General features: G+C 45.6%; 1 protein-coding gene across 1 annotated transcript in view; it reads right to left on the reverse strand.

Moving 5' to 3' along the window:
• Positions 1-21,071, reverse strand: part of PLCB1 (phospholipase C beta 1) — a 641,577-nt gene that overhangs the window by 199,410 nt on the left and 421,096 nt on the right. Inside the window, exons 6-9 of the mRNA XM_045009836.1 lie at positions 17,601-17,654; positions 16,526-16,601; positions 5,525-5,625; positions 3,608-3,774 (exon numbers count right to left, since the gene is read on the reverse strand). Coding sequence (XP_044865771.1) covers positions 3,608-3,774; positions 5,525-5,625; positions 16,526-16,601; positions 17,601-17,654 — 398 coding nt within the window. The remainder of the gene's footprint in view (positions 1-3,607; positions 3,775-5,524; positions 5,626-16,525; positions 16,602-17,600; positions 17,655-21,071) is intronic.

Below are 21,071 nucleotides of genomic sequence, written 5' to 3' on the forward strand. Positions count from 1 at the left end.
AAATCACTTGGCTGAAAAAAGCTTTTGATTTCTTACGGGGTTTTCTTTTGTTCTGGGTTTGGATTTGATTCAGTTTCAGTGGTGTTGGTTCATTTCTAGTAGAGTGATATCTTTTTCTTTCAAAACCGTATAACGCGATCGGCACATTGACACCGACGTGCTCCTGGGGGCTCCACCCCTGCAACTCCTGTCACTCCCCTTTTCCCCTTTCGTGTCTCAAATATGCCCTTATTTCAGTGAGATGTCTCCAGGCATTACAGTGTGATGAGCTCAGTATAAGCGCCTGCTTACCTAGGCCATGGGTGCCCTTCTGATCCATGCTCATGACACCATCTCCCAATGTCTCTTCTCCACCTGTGTCTCTTGGCACACTGCTTCCTGCCTTCCTCATACCATCACTCTGTTTCTTGTTGTACCTCATTAATCCTGGTGATGGTCTCTCGGGTCAGGCCCTCTTTCTGCCTCACCATAAGGTGCTAGAGCAGCTTTTCTACATGGCTGCTGGGGAACATTCAATCCCCCCCTTAGAACAGCTGCTGCCATGGTCCCTGTGGAGGAGGAGTAAGGGGCCAAATATACCAAAGGAGGCCTTCAGCTCTGTTCTTGCTTATCTCTTTGGCCAGTCTCAGGTAGGTTCTGGGAACTGTGAAGCTTCTCCATGTTCGTAGAGCTCCGGCTGGCAAGTGATTGGGCCACGGGGGGTTAAAGTTATTTAAGTGCATGGAAGGAGAGGAAGGATCATACTGTGGAGAGCTACCCAATCTATTCTAATCGTCTGCTCATTTTGGCACCCGGAGTGGGCGGGCTTGGGAGATACCACCTCTTATGTTTTCCCCAAATTGAAAAGGAGTGAAGCCCGAGAAACCCAACACGCTATCTGAGCCACACCCAGAAGGAAGCCAAGCTGGAAGAGCCCAATGGTGTATTAGGGGAATAGAGCCCAGGCAGCAGACATGTCATGGTTTGAACTCCTGCACAATCTACTGAAAGCTCATTTTGTGGGCAGAACTTGGAAAAGTACCAGTACCTTTTTATTTCCTTTTCCAATTCAACCGCTGCACAATCCCTTGCAATAGCACAGGGAATGTGAAGCAAAAATTCAGTTTAAAGGTTGAACCATAACTCTGAACCCACGCCATTGATCGGTGTTCATTTCAGGTCTATTCGTATCTTTTTTGGGCTTCACAACCTCCCCAGCAAAGAGCTCCACAGGCACATGTGCATTGTGTGAAGAAGTACTTCCTTTTGTTTGTTTTAAATCTGCTGCCTATTAATCTCATTTGGTGTCCCCAAGTTCTTGTGTTATGTGAAGGAGTAAATAACATTTCCTTATTCACTTTCTCCACACCAGTCAAGATTTTATAGACCCTCCAGTCATCTTTTTTCTAAGTTGAAAAGTCCCAGTCTTTTTAATCTCTCCTGATACGGAAGCTGTTCCATGACCCTAATCATTTTAGGTGCCCTTCTCTGTGCCTTTTCAAATTCCAATATATCTTTTTTTGAGATGGGGTGTCCAGATCTGCACACAGTATTCAAGATGTGGGCGTACCATGGATTTATATAGAGGCATTATGATATTTTCTGTCTTGTTATATATTCCTTTCCTTGTTAGCTGTTTTGACTGCCATTGCACATTGAGCAGATATTTTCAGAGAACTATCCACAATGATTCCAAGATCTCTTTCTTGAATGGGTAACTGCTAATTTAGATCCCGTCATTTTGTATGTATAGCTGGGATTATGTTTTCCAATGTGCATTACTTTGCATTTATTAACACTGAATTTCACCTGACATTTTGTTGCCCAGTCACCCAGTTTTGTGAGATCCCTTTGTAACTTTTTGCAGTCTGCTTTGGCCTTAACACCCCCTTTGGCAGTATAAAGGGGCATTAAAATTGGCATCAATGTATTGGACTTAGTGTAAATGAGGATCAGGCCCTGAGAGATTCCTTAAATTGAGGCTCCAAGGCTTTGTCTCTTTGATGGCTATTTTGAATCTGATCCTTCGAAGTGATAAGGGTGTGGAATTCAGGGTACTCAGAGGAGATGGTTAGCAACTTGTAGGACTGGGTCCCGTCTCTCCGAATTAAACTATGTTTTTTCACATCAGATCTGTTTTTCAGGATAATCCCACACCCATAAAAATTCTATGATATAAACACAATTGAAAAGGAGATAGACGGTACAACATATGAATCAGAATAAAACAAGATGCATGTGTAAAATCAATGTTATTTTAAGACTCAGGGTATGGCTACACTGGCGAGTTGCAGCGCTGGAAAGCCTCCACCAGCGCTGCAATTAGTAAGTGGCCACACCTGCAGGGCACTTCCAGTGCTGCAACTCCCTGGCTGCAGCGCTGGCCGTACACCTCACTCGGCATGGGGAATAAGGATTCCAGCGCTGGTGCTGCAGCGCTGGTCATCAAGTGTGGCCACACACCAGCGCTGTGATTGGCCTCCAGGGTATAAGGATGTATCCCAGAATGCTTTTATAAATTACTCTCTTTGTTTTGTTATGCAGCCTCTCTTTGTTTTGTTATGAACGAGCTCCATCGGCGCTCCGTTGCTTATCTAAAAAACAAACAGAGCTCCTGTTTGCTGTGATCATCTGTACCTGCCTGTAAACAATCAAATGAGAGGCAGGCAGGGAGGGAGTGAAACAGCGGGGAGTCGTGTTGGCTGCAGGCTGTTTGCAATTAAGAGTTAAGACTAAGGGGTCGGAAACATGTTCTGATTTTTCAAGGCAGGAAGCTAAACACACAGTGTTGGCTCCAAAAATCCCCTCCCTCTCTCTCCCCCCGCTCCCTGTCACACTACACCCCACTCCACCCCCCTCTTTTGAAAAGCACGTTGCGGCCACTTGAACGCTGGGATAGCTGCCCATAATGCAGCACTCCCAACAGCGCTGCAAATACTGCAAATGTGGCCACACACCAGCGCTGGCCCTGCACAGCTGGATGACCAGCGCTGCAAACTACCAGCGCTGCAAACCGTAAGTGTAGCCATACCCTCAGGGTGGTAGTATGAGAGTGGAATAGGGTTTCACTGAGCTTTTGGCAAAATGCCCAGCTGAGCCCAGACAACGTTCAAGATTTTCAAAAGAGAATTTTCTGTGATTATGAAAAAAAAGCACATTCTGCTATAACCAATGCCTGCTTTGTATAACCACCTTATCAGCAAATAGATGGCTGTGCTATTATTGTTATTACAATTATCAGGCGATAGAATTATTTTTCTCAGATTCAATACCACTGATTGTTTTATAACGTTTTGCATTTCCCAAACATCTCATATGCAAGAAAATAGTTATTGTCATAGTGCTGCTTGTGCTGAAATTTACATATCAGAGGAACTGTTCTGAACTATCAATTATACATACTGAAAAGCAAACGGAAACCAGCCCATCCTTCCTAACTTCGCTTCCAACAAAATTCATTGGAATATTAACCACACCAAGTCTCACAAGCCTGCAAAGTCTAAAATCAGCCATTTGGAAATGGGATTAGACTCTGAACCAATGTCTGCTCCAGTGTGTTGCTCTAGTATAATTTGTCCATTGTTTCAAGCCAGAAACAGAATACAGCAAGACTATCAAAACTACTGACCTTTTATCGCTAGAGCATTATTGGGTTCATATTTCTCAATGAGTTGTTGAACTTGCTCCTGTTTCATCGGCGGATAAAGGATTTCATTTAACCGTGGATCACGTTGCTTATAATTTATAAACTCCATCATCTGATCAACAGTAAGGTATGGTCTGCTCTTGGCACCGCTAGAGAAAAATGATGGTTAAAAAAAAAGAAACGAAATTAGAATATTTGCCCTTGCATTCTTGTTCAATGGTTTGCAACTTCCCATGGAAACAGAAACAAGATTCAAACTACCAGGCAACAAAAAGTTATGTTCTGCTAAGTCTCCAAATTCATTTACTTTATGATTATGTATGGCAAACGTTCTTCATTAAACACTTATCAGTGAGAGGGCTCAGCATTGTTGATGTCAGTGAAAGAAAATTACGCCAACGCTAAGAGCTTTTGAAAACTCTACTCCTAGATTCCTGTACTGGAAGTATTTTTTTTTAAATGAGAGGAAATCAAATGCTGTATTACTGAGCCTGTTTCCTAAGTTCCGTTGGCATTCCAGGCCTAACTATCAGGTTTTTCTGCTGGAGGACAGAAGCCCTGATTTTATTATACTATTATTTGATTGCTTTACGGGGCCCTCAAAGGATGCTAGGCACTTTACAAAACAGGCCAAAACAAGACAGATCCCAACCCAAGAAGCTGAAAAATCTCAGGCTATGGCCCTGCAACAGGCTTTGTGTAGATAGACCTCTGAACACACCACTATATGTGGCATTTTCAAAAGCATTTATCGGTGGCCTGACTCTGTTCCTATTGCAATCAGTGGCAGTTTTCCCATTAAGTTCAATGGGAGGATAGTTCGGCCAAAGCTGAACACTTCTGAAAATCTCACCCTATTGATTGGGGGAGAAAAAGACGAACAGAGCAAGAACACACAGGTTTCAAATATAAACTCATGAAATTTGCTTTGATGGCTCTTGGGATGTGTCTTAGGTGTCTTGGGAACTAACATCTCATCCACTTCGCTACCATCTTGCCCCATTTTTCTGCTCCACTAGTAATAGGAGATGAGGCTGTGTTGGAGCTGAGAAGTACAGTAAATCGTGGAGGAGTAGCCATACCACCACATGCCCTTGCTTGCCAGGGGCCTCATTTAGCTCTGGAGTAAGCGGCTGTAACATTTGGTGAAATCAAGGAGTGTTGCATCTACTTAGTCTGGGGTTGTATTTATCTCCAGTAGTAGTGAGACAGCGGGTTGCTGCAGAAGTAGCCAATATCTTGTGGAGGACCGAGATGCACACAGGAATGCCAGTGAAACCAAAGCAAGTTTTTTAAACCTGAAAGGTTGGTGAGGTTCACTAAAGAAACCTAAAACTGTACTGACCTAATCCCAGAAAAAGAAGATGTGAAATAGTTCAGCTAAAGTTGCATGGCTTTCATGCGTTTAAGAAACTGAAAAGATGAAATGACAAAAGCACAGCTGTTTGCAAATTTAATTTACACTGTAATGAGGCATATGATCTCTAACTGCATCATGCATGAATCCTAAACGCCATTGTATTCTTACTCCAACTCCTAATTAGTCTTCAAGTGGTTTCTATATGCTGATCTCTAATGCCTGTTCTCATGCTTATCATTTCCCCTCCTTTTTTCTCACTGAAGCTTAAACTATCATAATCCATATTGAGAAACAAGTCCTGGCAGTTCTATTCCTTGAGGAATAAATTACTGTAAAACTCTGGCCATTAAAGACAGTGGCTAAAGCTTAGAGGAAGGAACTTTTGATCTACAGTCCCCTCCTAGGTTAAATAACAATCCTGCTTGACATGGAAATCTATTCGTGGCAGTCATTGTGATACTGTAGCCTAAATAACCTACTTTGCCAACGACACCAGAGAAAATCAGCGGAGGAGGAGGAAAAAAAGTGTCTTTTCTTACAACTCAGAAAAGATGTGGTCAATTTCAGGCCGAGGGCAGAGATTGTTTAAGAATACTCTGTATGCTTCTGGGGTGAAGTCCTCTTGAGGGATTGAATCATTCTGTGAAATAGGAGGAGGGAAAAAAAACTAAAGTAAAGAAATAGCACATTTTGTTTATAAGCAGGTCATTACAAGATTATTTCCCTTTGCAGAATAATCAACTCTCTTGAATAACAGAGCAGTTTTAAGAATATATATCTTTTGACAAAAAATAAAATAGTCTCAGTTTCAATAACTGGGTGATTTGTGGTATGACTATATCCTCCCTTAGACAGGATTATCTTTTACCCTATGCAGAAGTGTAAGAAGACACAAAACTTTCCCTTCTCCCCTTATGTGAGCTACCCACAGAATGGGTGAGGGAGCAGCCTCCATGTAGCTGCTAATTCCAGCTCCACACAGGTGAGCGGGGAGTGGTTAGGGACAGGGAACGGGGGGAACCCAGGCTGCACCTCCCAGCCTTCCCAAGGGGAACAGGTTACTTGACTCCTTGGAGCATGTGAAGAACCAGGGAATGAATTGTAACCCTGAGCAAAAATTAATACCCTGGTCTTGTCCAAGGACAGCACAAACATTTCCCGCTATTTACTCAGGACACACGGATAAATATTATTCTTCTGGAAAAGCTTTATGGAATCTAGCTTTTCTAAAAGTTTTTGTTCATTTGTTTTAAGGTCCAATATAATTTAATAGAAAATACTACAGAATTCTGCAGAATGGTTCCAAAACCTATGGAAAGAAAGATTTCTTAAATTTGATAAGTCTCTAGAGTAAATTATATAACTCTATTTCTACATGGTATTTTTATAATCTCTATTATATATTCTATAGAGCTTTTCCAGAAGAATAGGATTATTGTGTTTGCTCTTATGCATGGAGTATTCTATATTACAGTATAGAAGATTTGAGCCTTGTTGTGATTGGCCCTTGCATGGGACCCAGGTGGATGCAAGAGCTTTCTTCCTATTTGACACTTGTCGAAGAGCCCATCCAATCACAGTCCTTGAGCTCAGCGAAGAGCAGGGGCTGCTGCCTCCATGCACCCATTGGGGCAGGGAAAAGGTAGAGAGGAGGTCTAAATGATGATGCAAGCCCCAATGCAGGCCAGTAGCTTTGCACCTTTTGACTTTTGCCTTTGCATCAGTCCACTGAACTCTCCTGAGAAAGGAGGAGGACATGCAAAATAATCATTGTGTAGAGGAAACCTCATAAGGAGCCAGAACAAAACTGAAAATGCAAAAATGTGGAATAGACATATCGAGGACCTGATCCTGAATTCCCTTCATGTGAGCCACCCACATGGAAGGCACTGGGTATTTTGCCTGTGGCAGGACTACAGTATCAAGTGACACTTCCAAACTAAGTACATGATTCCGATCAGTGGGAAGAAACGGTACTGGGATCGGATGCAAAGCCATTTCCCTGGAAATGCTGCTGAGCCCACTTGTGTCAGAAGCAAGCCGCCGACAGAGGAAATCATTGCAATTATTTATTCTGCTGTTTAGCACCGTTGCCAAGGGAACCGGAAGTGTCTATTCAAGCTTTTGTTAGAAGGAAGGGAACTTTTCAATATTTTTCTGGTAAAAATGTGCCACAGGCGTGATTGTCCTCCCCTCCCCTGCACTAGTGGGATCCATTGAGTCCCAAGGGCCAGTCACCTATGGGTGTTCGTATCAGCACCATCCCTTGATGTTTCTGCTGGGAGAGGGACCATCCAAAGCTCAGCACTGCAGGCTGCTTAGGGGATGTGCTGACCAGTATATTCCCCACTGTCCTGGCCACACCTCCTCCCTACCCAAGATACCCACTTTTAGCATTGGCTGGCTCAGGGTTCTGTGACAAAAGAGGAACTGCCTGCACCTTGTAACTCTGCAACCCTCCTTTGGGTGGGCTTTCCACCACCCAGGTGCCTGTGCCCTCAGTTATAGTAATAAACGCCCCAAGCTCCTAGGCTCTGTGGCACAGGGAGGCTCAGAACGAGACACCTCTTACCATGCCTCAGACCAGGGGCGGCTCTAGGAATCCCGCCGCCCCAAGCACGGTGGCACGCCGCGGGGTGCGCTCTGGCGGTTGCCGGTCCCGCGGCTCCGGAGGACCTCTTGCAGAAATGCCTGCGGAGGTCCCGCTGGTCCCGCGGCTCCGGTGGAGCATCCGCTGGCATACCTGCGGGAGGTCCACCCAAGCCGCGGGACCAGCGAACCCTCCGCAGTCATGCCTGCGGGAGGTCCATTGGTTCCGCGGCTCTGGTGGACCTCCCGCAGGCATGACTGCGGAAGGTCCGCCGGAGCCGGCTGCCGCCCTGCCGACAAAATGCCGCCCCCAAGCGCGCTCTTGGTGCGCTGGGGTCTGGAGCCGGCTCTGCCTCAGACCCTATAATCCTTACCAATACACACTTGCCATGCCTCAGACCCTATAATCCTCCAGTCAGTCCCACACGGTGTGAGCAGCAAAAGCACCTCAAAATAAGCCAATTATATGCACAACCACAAAAAAGTAACATGCCTTTATATGCACATACAGTTGCTGAGGAAACTGGAAATGTATCTCTCTCTCTCTCTCACACACACACACACACACAGAGCTATTTTCATTATGCTTAACTAGCTATTCATTTTTTCCCAACTTTTTTTCATTTTTGTTTCCTTAGATTTCCTAAACTGTTCCTTCCTGCTCCCTGGACACCTTTTCATCACCAGTTCGTGGCCCCACAACCACCTTCAATGCATTTTCTATTATAAACACCTAAGTTGGGTGTATTAAACAGTCCTCAGTGTCATTTTTCTAATTGCAAGGGAGCTAAATGGGGCTGTAGGACCGAAGGGAAAGTGTGGATCTTTGAGGGACTGGGATGTTTTCTTCATCTCCTTCACAAAGGCCTCCTCTTTTCAACACTTCACTCCTACAATGTCTGTGTGACGGCCCCCATTCTTGAGATTTGAACAGTTATAGGCTTCAGATGCTCGAAAGAGCAGAGGAAGTGTGTACGCCACCACTCACAGTGTGTGATGTGTCCTTGTCTTTCTCCAATACATAGAGGATGTAAGTCTGTTATAAATACCAGTAAGCCTGTATCTTTACCACAAGCTGTAGGGACTCCAACTTTTAGCTCTGGAGATCTCTATTTGAATCCCTGCTGTCAGCAAAGATGAAGGTCATTACATAGCAACAGGCCCACATTCTCTGTGGACTGGGCAAAGGGGGACACAGTGACCAATGGGTTAAATCTCCTTCTGTTATATTTGCCACTAGGTATCTTTCCCCGCTTATCCACTTCACTCTTCTCAGTGATGAGGTTCCCGCCTGCATACTACCAGGTACTGGCGCACAGGCATGTAGCATTTTGATCAGCACACATAACCAATCAGAATGTGGCTTTGGACAGTCAGTGCCCAGGATCATACGCTAGTTGGAATCAGGGCAGATGGAAAGGGAAGTAGAATAGGAATATACAAAAATCTATGAAAACCATCAAACCCATTGCTGAAATGGAGGCGAATCCTCACCAAATTCATACTCAGTGCAACTGGGATGGAGGTGTGGGGGTGAAATGTAGCTACAAGGGAACTGTCCATCTCCCCTAATCCCAGAAGTGACCAGTGGCCAAAGCAGCCCCCTCCCCCCAACATAAGCTAGAGCAGTCACCCAGCTGCTCAAAATGATGCTGGCTGGAACAGTCCAACAGTCCCCTAGGAAGCTAGAGCACAGAACACTCCAGCTTCACTCAGCCAGAGGAATCCCCAGCTGCCCCTTTAGAAGATGGAGTGGTAAAAGAGTGACTTGAATTGGGACAAAGATCTGACCCAACGGCTCTGGGTGAAACCTTGTCGACCTGCACAAATCCCCAATGCATTGTGGGGACACGTGCACAAGGATGATCTTTTTCGCTCCTAAATTCAGTGATCATTTTAACGGCATGTTATTAAATATTCACCTCCCCTCCATGGCGGTGGGGCATTGGTGCACTACTGAGTCACAGGGAAGAGAATCTAGTGATCACCCAACACAGCCACCCTGATTTCTGCCTCCAGTCAAAGAACTGATCCAAACTGAACCTGTCTAGCTGGTGAGACTGAATGAATTGCTGGCTGTATGTGGTGCATGCTTACAGAGTACCAAGCTTTCTCGACAAAGCTTTGGGGTTTCTTTTTTTCTGGATTAAAAAAAAATCAGTTGTTTTTCACTGATGGGTACAAAATGTTTTATGAATAACCAAAGTTGGACTTTCTCATAAGTTTGCTTACATTGTGGGTGACAAATAGAGACTCAATTATTTTCTTTGTTAATGTACGTTTGCGTTTCCATAGCAAGTGGAGAAAATGCTTCAAATGAACTGATTCAGTCTTCAGATGTAGTGACACCCCTATTTAACTCTAAATATTGTGGGGCGCAACACATCCTAAATAGTGACAATTCTTGAAAAATACAGTTCTACAGGGCTGAGTAGCTAAAAGCTTTTTACATTCTTTGTTTTGGCACCCGATAATATTTCTGAATGCTTGTGTGGGCATAATCTGTAGGCAGTTGCTACACCTAATTATGGTGCTTAGAGAGAACCAGGCAAAAAAATACCTTACCAGTGGTATGCACAGCATCTGAAAAGAATTGTACCACAGCTGACAATAGGCACTTCTCCCAAATCTGACTGCTATACGTTCGTAAAAAACCAGAACAACGCAAGGCTGTCTGCAGTAAATGTACCTCAATTTGCATTGCATCTGAAAACTCGCTAGACAATGGACAATTACAGTATGCCATTGCTTCACTAAATGAGTAAGTATTTCTCATAGGGGCAATTTTGACATCAGCGCTGTGATTACTGTGGGTCTTTACATTCCCATAGATTTCCATTCCTATTGGCTTTAAGGGGACTTTGAGAGCACTCAGCACTTTGCAGGATGGGGAACTTTCCTGATGACCAGAGAGCTACGTTTCTGTCCCCTTTTGCATGCAATTTGGTTCAAATTCAGAGTTGCATTTGAATTGCCATCCATTTACAGCCACAACCATACAAAAATCTACCTAGGCAAGCCGCTGGGCGGAAATAAAGTATGAAATGTATGTATTATTTATTTACCACCACCGATGTGCAGGGGCGGCAGGTCTGTATAATTTTTGGTGGTGCCCAGAATGGGTCCAAGTCCTGCCCCACCTCACCCCCACCCCTGCCTAAGGCTCTGGGAGGGAGTTTGGGTGCGGGCTCTGGGCTGGGGCAGGGGGTTGGGGCAGAGGTGGGCAAAATACGGCCCATGGGCCACATCTGGCACGCGGGACTGTCCTGCCCAGCCCCCGAGCTCCTGGCCTGGGACGCTAGCCCCTGGCTCCTCCCCTGCTTTCCTCCCTCCCCCGCAGCCTCAGCTTGCTTGCTCCGCCACCGGCGCAATGCTCTGGGTGGCGGGGCTGTGAGCTCCTGGGGCAGCGCAGCTGCAGAGCCTGGCCTGACCCGGTCTCTGTGCTGTGCGGTGGTGGCAGCAGCAGTGTGGCCTGGCTCCAGTCGGGCAGGGCAGCTGTAGCGCCGCCAGCCACCGGTGCTCCAGGCAGCATGGTAAGGGGGCGGGGGGGGGTTGGATAGAGGGCAGGGGGAGTTTGGGGTGGTGGTCGGGGGTGGGGGTGTGGATAGGGGTTGGGGTAGTTGGGGGGGAAACAGGGGGTTGAATGGGGGCAGGGGTCCCGGGGGGGCAGTCAGGAATGAGAGGGGGGGTTGGATGGGGCAGCAGGGGTCAGTCAGGGGCAGGGGTTCCGGGGCCAGTCAGGGGACAGGGAAAAGGGGTGATTGGATGGGGCAGGGGTCCTGGGGCGCCGTCAGGAATGAGAGGAGGAGTTGGATGGGGCAGGAGTCCCAGGGGGGTGAGCAGATGGGAGGTGGGGGCCAGGTCACGACCTCCTCCCCTAACTGGCCCTCCATACAATTTACGAAACCCGATGCGGCCCTCGGGCCAAAAAGTTTGCCCGCCCCTGGGTTGGGGTGAAGGAGAGGGTGTGGGTTCTGGGAGGGAGTTTGGGTGCGGGAGGGGGTTTCGGGTGCAGGAGGGGGTTCAGGCTCTGGGAGGGAGTTTGGGTGCGGGAGGGGGTTTCGGGTGCAGGAGGGGGTTCAGGCTCTGGGTGGGAGTTTGGGTGCGGGTGGGGGTTTTGGGTGCAGGAGGGGGTTCAGGCTCTGGGAGGGAGTTTGGGTGCGGGAGGGGGTTTAGGGTTCAGGAGGGGGTTCAGGCTCTGGGAGGGAGTTTGGGTGCGGGAGGGGGTTTTGGGTGCAGGAGGGGGTTCAGGCTCTGGGAGGGAGTTTGGGTGAGGGAGGGGGTGAGGGGTGCAGGCTGTCAGAGGGAGTTTGGGTGCAGGGTGTGGGCTCTGGGCTGGGGCAATGGGGTGGGTGCAGGAGGGTCTCTGCGTGCTGCTGCCCACAGGCACTGCCTCCACAGCTCCCATTGGCTGCAGTTCCACTGGCAGAGTCGGTGCTTGGGGAGGGGACACAGGGACATGCCGACCGCTTCTGGGAGTGGCGCATTGCACAGAGCAAGGGCAGGAAGGAAACCACTTTCGCTCTGCTGTGCTGCCGGTGGTGGCAGGGGTGGCCCCTGGGCTCTTTTAAATCACCCGGGGGTGGTAGGCGGGAATGAGAGACACTCCGGAGGAGGTGCGCGGGGGGAGGCAGGTGGGGCCAAACACTGGTGGAGCTGGGCCCCTGGAGCACGGGTACCACGGGCCCATACCACTCGCCACCCCTACCAATGTGCTCAGCATTGCACATGACACAACGATCAAAACAGGAGATAAAAGCTTGGCCCAAATAGCTTCTACAACCCAAGAGACAATTTTAGACACTCGCTAAATTTGGGCAGCAAAATCCTCCTTGCCAAAAACATTTAAAATATTTTGTCCCTTTCAACATGCTGGCCTGAGAGCCAGCCAGATATCAGTGGAGCCACCCACAGACCTTTGGTCCGAAGCTCTTTCTGTGTTCTCTGAACAAACTGCCCTACTTTTTGCACTGCAGAAAAACATTCCTTGTTTCTAAATTTGCTGTATATTTGGCATTCAATATTATTTTGTTATTAAGGCCCTCTATTCATTTCAGGCACTGATAATTTATTAGTTGTCTGGAATCCCACTTGCTTTTGCAGCATCTGCATCATTCCCCTATTAATTTAACAGCACAACAGCTATTCAGATGATAGGATTAAATAGCCAGTTGTTTTATTTTTGGGTGAATATTTACATTCATGGCCGTTTTTCATGCTCATTGGAGTGCAGAAAACAATCTCCGTGGCCAAGATTTTGAAAAACAAGTGCCTAAAGTAAAGCTATAAACTTCATATTTGAAGCATGTTGAGCACTTTTCAGCTCCCACTGGCTTCAACAAGCCTGGCTGAGATTTTCAAAAATGCCTAGGGGAGTTGGAGGCCCCACTCAGGCATTTTTGAAAATTTCACTCCCCTGACTTCAATATTTGCTGCTGGATACTCAAGAATTTGGAAAATCAGGCAACAAGCTCTTAAATTCATATTTAGGCACCTCCACCAGGTGCTGAGCACTCTGACCCAGAACCCACAACGCACTTGCTTCGGTGGTTTACTTTAAGCACGTGAATCATCGCATTGACTTTCACGGGACTACAGAGATGCTTCAAGTTGAGCACATGTTGAAGTGTTTGCGGAATCGAGATGAGAGCACTCGGCGCCTTGCAGGATCAAGCCCTTATTTCTCGGGGCTTATGTATGAATGGAAGAGCTGAATTTTAGGCTTTTAGGGAGAGATACCCCCTTCCTATTATTCTTCCACAGCAGCATAAAGAGATTGTAAAACCTCTGCTCCAGCTGGAGGAGAATTCCCAGGAACTAAGGAAGATAGCGACACATTGTCTTGGGAGGCGCCCTCACAAGCTGCAGCATTGGGGGCATGTCAGAGGCTGGGCCTGAGCCTATGGCCGACACAGCTACAGGAGTTCTGTGCAAAGATGTCACCTGTAGGCAGCTCAGCTCAGACTACTATAACCTGGGCCATCTCCTAAGGCGGAGGCTATGACTACACTACAGCTTATGTCCGCAGGGGTGTGACTAGAGCTCAGGGGTGTGAATAAAGCTCAGGGGTGTGAACAAAGCACCTCCCTGAGTGACATAAGTTACATCGACATAAGCACCAGTGTGGACAGTGCTATGCTGGCAAGAGAGCTTTTCCCACCGACATAGCTGCTGCCGCTCAGGGGCGCTGGAGTAGTAAAGCTGATGGAAGAGCTCTCTGGCAATGCTAGAGGGCTTGCATTGGTGCAGCTGTGCCGCTGCAAGCTCTCCAGTATAGCCATAGCCTAAGTTACATGCCAGGGCCCATATCAGCCCCTGAAGCAACCTAGAATTAGGATGGTGCACAAGTGGCTTAAACCCACCTAAGCCCCTTTTCCCCCAGGGCTGCAGGTTTTTTTTTTATTATTTTTTTTTTGCTGTGCCTTAGGGGCTTTTACAGTCTCTTAGAAGTGCAGCACAAAATCACACTCTCACTTTGGAAAAATCTCAGCCCATGAGGCCTATGCTTCCCTAATGTATATCTTAAATGTCCTTTCTATGCATCTTGGAGAGACATCTTTCTTTGGAGTTTTAGAAAATATATAAAAACATACTCATCCAATGTTCTGGGTGCCCCGTCAACCTTTGTAAAAAATACACTAAATAAACAAATTCCACTTTTCCAAGGAGGATTCCATGCTAGTCACAGATCTGAATGAGAGACAGTATCCTGTACTAGTTTCAACTTTACCCTGTACTAGCCTAAACAGAAATTGGAAGTTGAGAGCCCAGAATTCTGCTTGTTCAAGTAAATGGGAACACAGGTGAAAGAGCAGAAGTCAAAACAGTAAAATTTCCCATCAACTCTGTGGGATTTACTCTTTCATGGAGGATTTGGTCATGGAACAGTGTTTCTTTTAAAAGATTTTATTTCCACGATAATCACCTGAGTTTTCCTTATTGCATGTAACACATCATTTTTTGTCCTGAACAAAAAGATCTATCTTATACTATGAATAATTTTCCAAAAGGTGTCCCGGCAAAAAATATACAGCAATCTCTAGATAAAGTGGACTACTGACTTAAATAAATAACAGAAAGAGCTTGTGGTTTCCTTCAAGTACTCTAACAATGTTTATGTTTCTTTCAGTGAGAGTTAAGAAATCATTTTTATCCTTATTACCACTCAGTAAACAAATACATTAAATCAAATGAGTGATTCTTGAATCTCTCATCTTAAATGCTAACTGCACTGCCAATTAAATGAAGAGCAATCCTGGAAACAAACCTCAAACATATTCCTTTTTTAAAGAAACAAATAAGAAGGTAGAAAACCAATCACATATCTGTTGTTTGTGGTAAAGTATACGGTGCATTATTTTCACAATCAGTTTAGATTTCCATAATCTTTACATATGTTTTGCAAATATTTACATAAATAGCTTGCAAAAAGCTCCCAAAGCCTCTTTCCATCTTTTTAGATCCATTTTCCCCTAGGTTTCTGAAATATCTGAGGATCTGATTGAACCAGGGAGAGATGAGTTCTCTGAGGCGTGGCTTGTGGAGTTTTGCCCTGTTGCTGTTCACCAGAGTTGCCCTTCCCACAGGAATCAGCTGTGGAACCAGGCCTCAAACACAGTCTGGGTGTTCACAAGAAGTCTGGGCCATCTGCAGGCCAGCTCTGTGCTTCTACAGGTCTCCACTGGAGCTAGGCAGCTAGGGACTACCTTGGTGGCAGCTGTTCCTGGCATCCCTCTGTTAAAGTGGGGTCTCTTTTATATTGGAGAGACTACAGGCAGACCTTCACTGCAGAGTGAGCTCGAGTTAGCCACACTTGAGTTAACTCCTCTTGAGTTATCCTAGCTCAAGTGAGAACAAATCACACAGCAAACACCGCTGGAGATGCACAAAGTGTTTGGATTTGCAGCACAGAGTGAGTGCATTTACAGCTGGGTGCGAAACAGTTTTCCCCGTCCTTTGAAAGCTACTGAGATTTTGGGATTTTTTTCCCCATCCCAAAATGGGATGAAAAATCAAAATCTCAACAATTTCCGTCAACTGAGCATCTAAAAAAGGCTTTGTATTGAGGCAATCAAAAGGCTTTGATAATTTCAAAATGTTTCATTGAGATTTTGACTTTTTTAACAAAATAACATTTTTAGTACACATTAACTACCATTTTGAATAAATTAAAAACCCAAACTTCATTTTGAAAACATCAGAAAGGGATGTTTTGAATTTCTTTTTCAAAATGTTTTCCATTTGGGAGATTTGTCCATATCAACCCTTTCTTGGGAACAGCTTCGGTTTTAACACGTCGCTTTCTGACATATCAGTGCTTCGCCAGAAAATTCCCAACCAGCTCTAGTTGTATTAGCAGTACAGAATGCAGCGCAGAGTAGCTGTGTCCCTACCAGCTCCAGTGTCAGCTGTACTCAAGATTTTACGCATGTCCCCAAGCTCGCTAGCTCGAGTTTAAAGCCCCACTTAACTTGACCTAGAGCCTTTTGTGTGTGGATGGGAGTCATGTTCTGTGCAATTATACCTTGAGCTAACACCGCAGTGAAAGGTTTCAGAGTAGCAGCCGGGCTAGTCTCTAAGGTGCCACAAGTACTCCTGCTCTTACTGCAGTGAAAACTAGCCCTGAAGGTCTGTAATAGAGTCAGGGACTGTATTATAGTCTCATAGCATCTCCACGGCGGATGGCACACAATCCTATACCCTTCCCTCCAGCTCACCTACACTCCCTTCAATTCCCTTCCCAACTCCTTGACAAAGATACTCAGACTTGCAGAGAGCCATCTGTGGAATTCAGGGATATCTTTTGTGCAAGAGAGGAAGCGCCACTGGCTGAGGGCCTGTTCGTTGGGCAGATCTCAAGGGGCATGAACAGCCCCTGAGAAAACTCTCCTGGAATCAGCTATGAATTGGCAACACTTCAGAGCAGGCCAAGAAGATATTTGAATGCTTACCCTGGCAGAGGGAAGGCTACAAGCTTCTAATGCAGTCTCTACTCGCTTTCTGTCAGCGGAAAACAAGCGGTATATGCTGCAAAATGGAAATAAACAAGCAGGGATTTGTTCACAGGCACATCACACTGTTCTGTATTATATGGGCAGAAACTGTGCATGGCTAATGGACTGCACAGCAAAGTGACGTTTTTGGAAAACTTGTGCATTCATCCTCTGTTTCATTGCTAGGTCTTGAAAACAGAAACACTTTAACAAAAAAGAAAAAGAAATCAAAATATTCCAATCAGATAAACACTTAACACTGGAGGCCGGGAGTTGACGGAGAAAGTAGTCATAGAAGGGACTGAAAGGATGAGGACAGAAAGAGGCCTGAAAGGAGAGTTCAGTTCCTTTCACCGCTAGATCACCAGTTCAAATCCAATCCAGAATGGTAGTTATCAGCACTACCATCTGTTGGGTGCTCAGTGGCATGCATTAAATTAGTTGGGCGGTCAGCTCACTTCCCAGCATTCCCACCCAAATAGCCATCATCACAACAGGTAATTAACATAGTTATATGGCTCCCCATCCCTGCAGCATTTGAGCACATCATAATCTTTAATATATTCACCATCACAACAACACTGAGGTAGGGAAGTGCTATTATTCCCATTTTACAGATGGGGAACTGAGGTGCAGATAATCTAGGCAACTTGCTCAAAATCACACAGGCAATCTAGGACAAAGAAGGGACTTGAACCTAGCTCCCTAACCACTGGACCATCCTTCCCTTTTGGTATTTTAGCCAGGTAGTCTTAGCATCAGATACAGAAGTGCAACCTCCATAGACTTCACCCATAGCCCATGAAGACCGAACTGGTTCCTGCTCCCCCAAAAGTGATCTGGTTAGCTTAGGGTGGAGCACACTGACACAGGAGTCAGGAAGTAGCTTGCATTGCTAGCTGTGCTATATACATGCTGCGTGGACAAACCGATTTCAGTCAAAGGGGTGACAGTCCAGCACCATTCTAAAGATTAAAATCACACTCAAAAGTGTGAAAGATCCAATGTAACAACAAAGGAGAGAAGGACTTACCTCTTCAGAGGAATACGTCCTTCTGGAGTGACTTGCAGCTTCAGTTTTGTGTAACTGTAAAGAAAAAAACTAAGGGAATGTCTTTTTCCTTTTAAAAGCTTTTCAAACACTCTTACAGCTCAATCCTATTGTTTCTATTAATCTGCTAGTTTTACTCTCTCATTTTGCACTGTCTGAAAAATCTTGCAGGACATTAACAAACATCGACGGTGAGTGAGAAACATCGCCTGCCTTCATATGGAGCGATCCAAAAACCAGCAGTACACAAGAATACAAAAGAAAATCCACAACACTGACATCGAAAAGCTCAGAGTCAGAGGTTCTCTCTACATTGGAGCTGGAAGATGTCATTCCCAGCTCAAGGAGTTGTACCCATGCCAGCTCTGATCAAGCTGGTGTGGTGTAGCCATGGTAATGGGCAGGGCTAGTCATCCTAAGTAGGTGTTTAGGGTTTCAGATGGGATAATATTCAGAGTAGCTAGCCGCTGTGGCTACATTTAGCAAGCTAGCTCTGACCAAGCTAACATGGATATGGTTTCCTCAATACAACATCTAGATCCAGAGATGACATACTGTTAGATTAGGAATGGAATGACCCAGAAGATCAGTTAAGATTCCTGCTAAGTGAGGGTTTCTCCCTACTGCTTTGCTGAATCCATGTTTAAGTAACGGACCCTTCCATCACCTCCTTTGGAAAACTTCTACAGCCCGATGGCTTTCTCTGCTAGGAAAATTTGCCTGATAACCAGTCTAAATTTAAATTTTCTTTTGCTTAATTGCATCTCGTTACTCCTAATTATTACCCCCTTTAAGCACCCTAGAAATATTTCCTTTCTTGAGGCAAATTGTGGGCTTTGTTGCACTGGGAGTGGAGCAGAACTAGCCCATCCCAGGGAGAGGGGAAGAAGAGAATATGCCTCAGGAGGTACAACTTCCAGCTCACAGACGCACAGGGATACTGAGCAAGCAGCCCCATTCCTGGAGATGGTGCAGCCTGCTCCCTACTCTGTGCCAGACCCCCTCCATGGGCTAGTAGGGGGCACGCAGGGATTGTAACTGTCCCTGGCCTGTGTGTGCCTTTGTCCCCGGCCCACCCCACTGCACACCCGTGGAAGAACCAGGGATAACGTGGCCCTTGGTCTTCATACCACTAGTCAGATGAGAACAAGTCAAACCAGTGCCAATTAAACATCCTGGCACAAGTGAGAGCATGAAACTGATGAAGTGGGTTTTAGCCCATGAAAGCTTATGCCCAAATACATTTGCAAGTCTCTAAGGTGCCACAAGGACTCCTTGTTCTTTTTTCTCAAAGACTTAGAATCGATGCGCTAAAGGAGTCTGACTACCAGTCTGGCCACTTAATTTGCGTCAGTCTGAAAGCCTGCGTGATGATCAAATGGGATAAAGTAGCACTGATGCTTTTCTGGTGCAGAAAACTATTAATTATCTACCAAAGTTGCCTACATACAGGCAACTAAGTGCACTACGTGGACTGACCTTTTAGAGTATATTCATATCCCAATCCTCACAGCTTTTCCCATGCCATGCCCATTGGAACATCGGGATGAGAATACATTTCTTTTTTTCCCCAAGCCATTCACATCCTCACTCACACAAACAGGGTCTGATCCAAAGCCTGTGGAAATCAACGGGAGTTATTCCATTGACTCTAGTGGGCATTAGATCAGACCTTCCTTGGGGCCTGCCCATGTGAGTGAGGGCTACTTGTGTAAGGATCTATCTAACGCTTCAGCCCTTTGTCTGACAATAGCAGAGCTTTTGGGGGAAGCTTTTGGGTATTTTTGTTTGCTTGTTTTGTACCATAAAGAATATAATTAACATCCCCACCCCTGCTTTTCTGGGGTTGGCATTTGCAAGATCAGAACATTAGCAACACTGTCAGAACCAGAGCAAGTTCTAATCCTGTAGCCTGTGTAATAACTGTTAGGTGTTTTCACAAATCCTTGCCTTTAGAGATATACCAAGGAAGCCAGATCCAGATCTGTGATTGGCTTAGAAATCACAAGAATTTAAAAAATATGCATACATTTGGGGTTCTTTTTCATTGCCTCCTGCTTTTGCAGCTTTACGGGGTCCTGAGTTCACATTTACGAGCTTTTCTGTGAAACCAAGAGGGCTAGAAATTTACATTTTAGTTCAATGAAAGCTGAGATTCTCAGCTGTGTTCTTTATGTAAAGCTTCAACTGTTGTGATGGTATCACAAGAATGAGCAACACTGGTGTTATAACAAACCTGACCAATCCTGATCGGGATTCCTTCTCCCAGGACTTCTCGGTACGTTTTATGGAACACCTGAGGACACAGCATTCTACCTTGCTCTATAGCCAAAATTCTTCCCTCCTCGAAGGTCTGGATGTTATTCCTGCTCCATTACTGGCTAGAAGGGCTGCTGCTGAGAGATATTACCACCCTCAAAAGCTAAACATGCTACTTCAATAGCTCACTGCTTGGCTCTGAGAATTATAGACCCAGGATTTGAAACCAATCCCGGGTCTCCATGTCGGCCCCTGTTAAGCCTTTGCTATGTACTCCAATAATAAAGGCAAAATTGTACTGCACAATTATAACAAAGACAACAGAGAGTTAAATCCAAGGTGCCTGTTTTGTACACCACAGTCTAACCCTATTTTACCTCACGTGACCTGATCACAGGAAAACTGTTGAGTCATTTTATTAATACACCTTGGACATTATGAAGGTTTGGATGCCAAAAAGAGGAAAATGCCTTTATAATTCAGCTCTAATGCAATCATTTAAAAATTGGATGACATGATTCTAATAGGACTATGATCACCACTTTATGCAGGACTGTAATTATAATGGGGTGAGGGGGAATGTTTAATCTTCAAAGTCAAAGATACCTTGAGTAACTCTGATCTGGCATCTGTGCTTAAGGGTCTTGGAAATCCTACAGCACCTAAGTGAGCTATTAAATAGTGAAAAAAATAAAAGGCATGGAGATACCATGCTTGCCTGCAATTCTACACATCTTAGAGTTGTAGCAATTTGTGTGCCCTTGTACATACACACACATTGTGCTTCCCCTAGAGCCAGTGCATCTCTACTCTGTCCCCAACACAGGGTTGTGTCTACCATGTGCAATCCAGTCTAGTGTCAGTAGTTTATGAGCTAAGAGCTGAAAGAAGAGGTGACTTACCTGTCACTGGAGGTTCTTTGAGATGTGTGGTCCCTAACTGTATTCAACTGTGGGTTACGCATGCATACCATTAGCCTGGAGTGGAAAATTTTAGAAGTAGTGTCTGCTGATTTGTGCATGCGCCCTGATTTGCCTTGTGCTTCCGTCCAAGGGAATAAAGGGAGGGGCAGACCAACCGTGTCTCCAGTTCCTTCTCCACCATGAATGTGACAGATCGGAAGCAGAGGGGAAGGAGGGCGGGAAGTGGAACACAGAGAGGGACCACACATCTCAAAGAACTTCCAGTTACACG

Source organism: Mauremys mutica, chromosome 3, assembly GCF_020497125.1.
Source record: "Mauremys mutica isolate MM-2020 ecotype Southern chromosome 3, ASM2049712v1, whole genome shotgun sequence".
In the NCBI taxonomy this organism is placed as follows: domain Eukaryota; kingdom Metazoa; phylum Chordata; order Testudines; family Geoemydidae; genus Mauremys; species Mauremys mutica.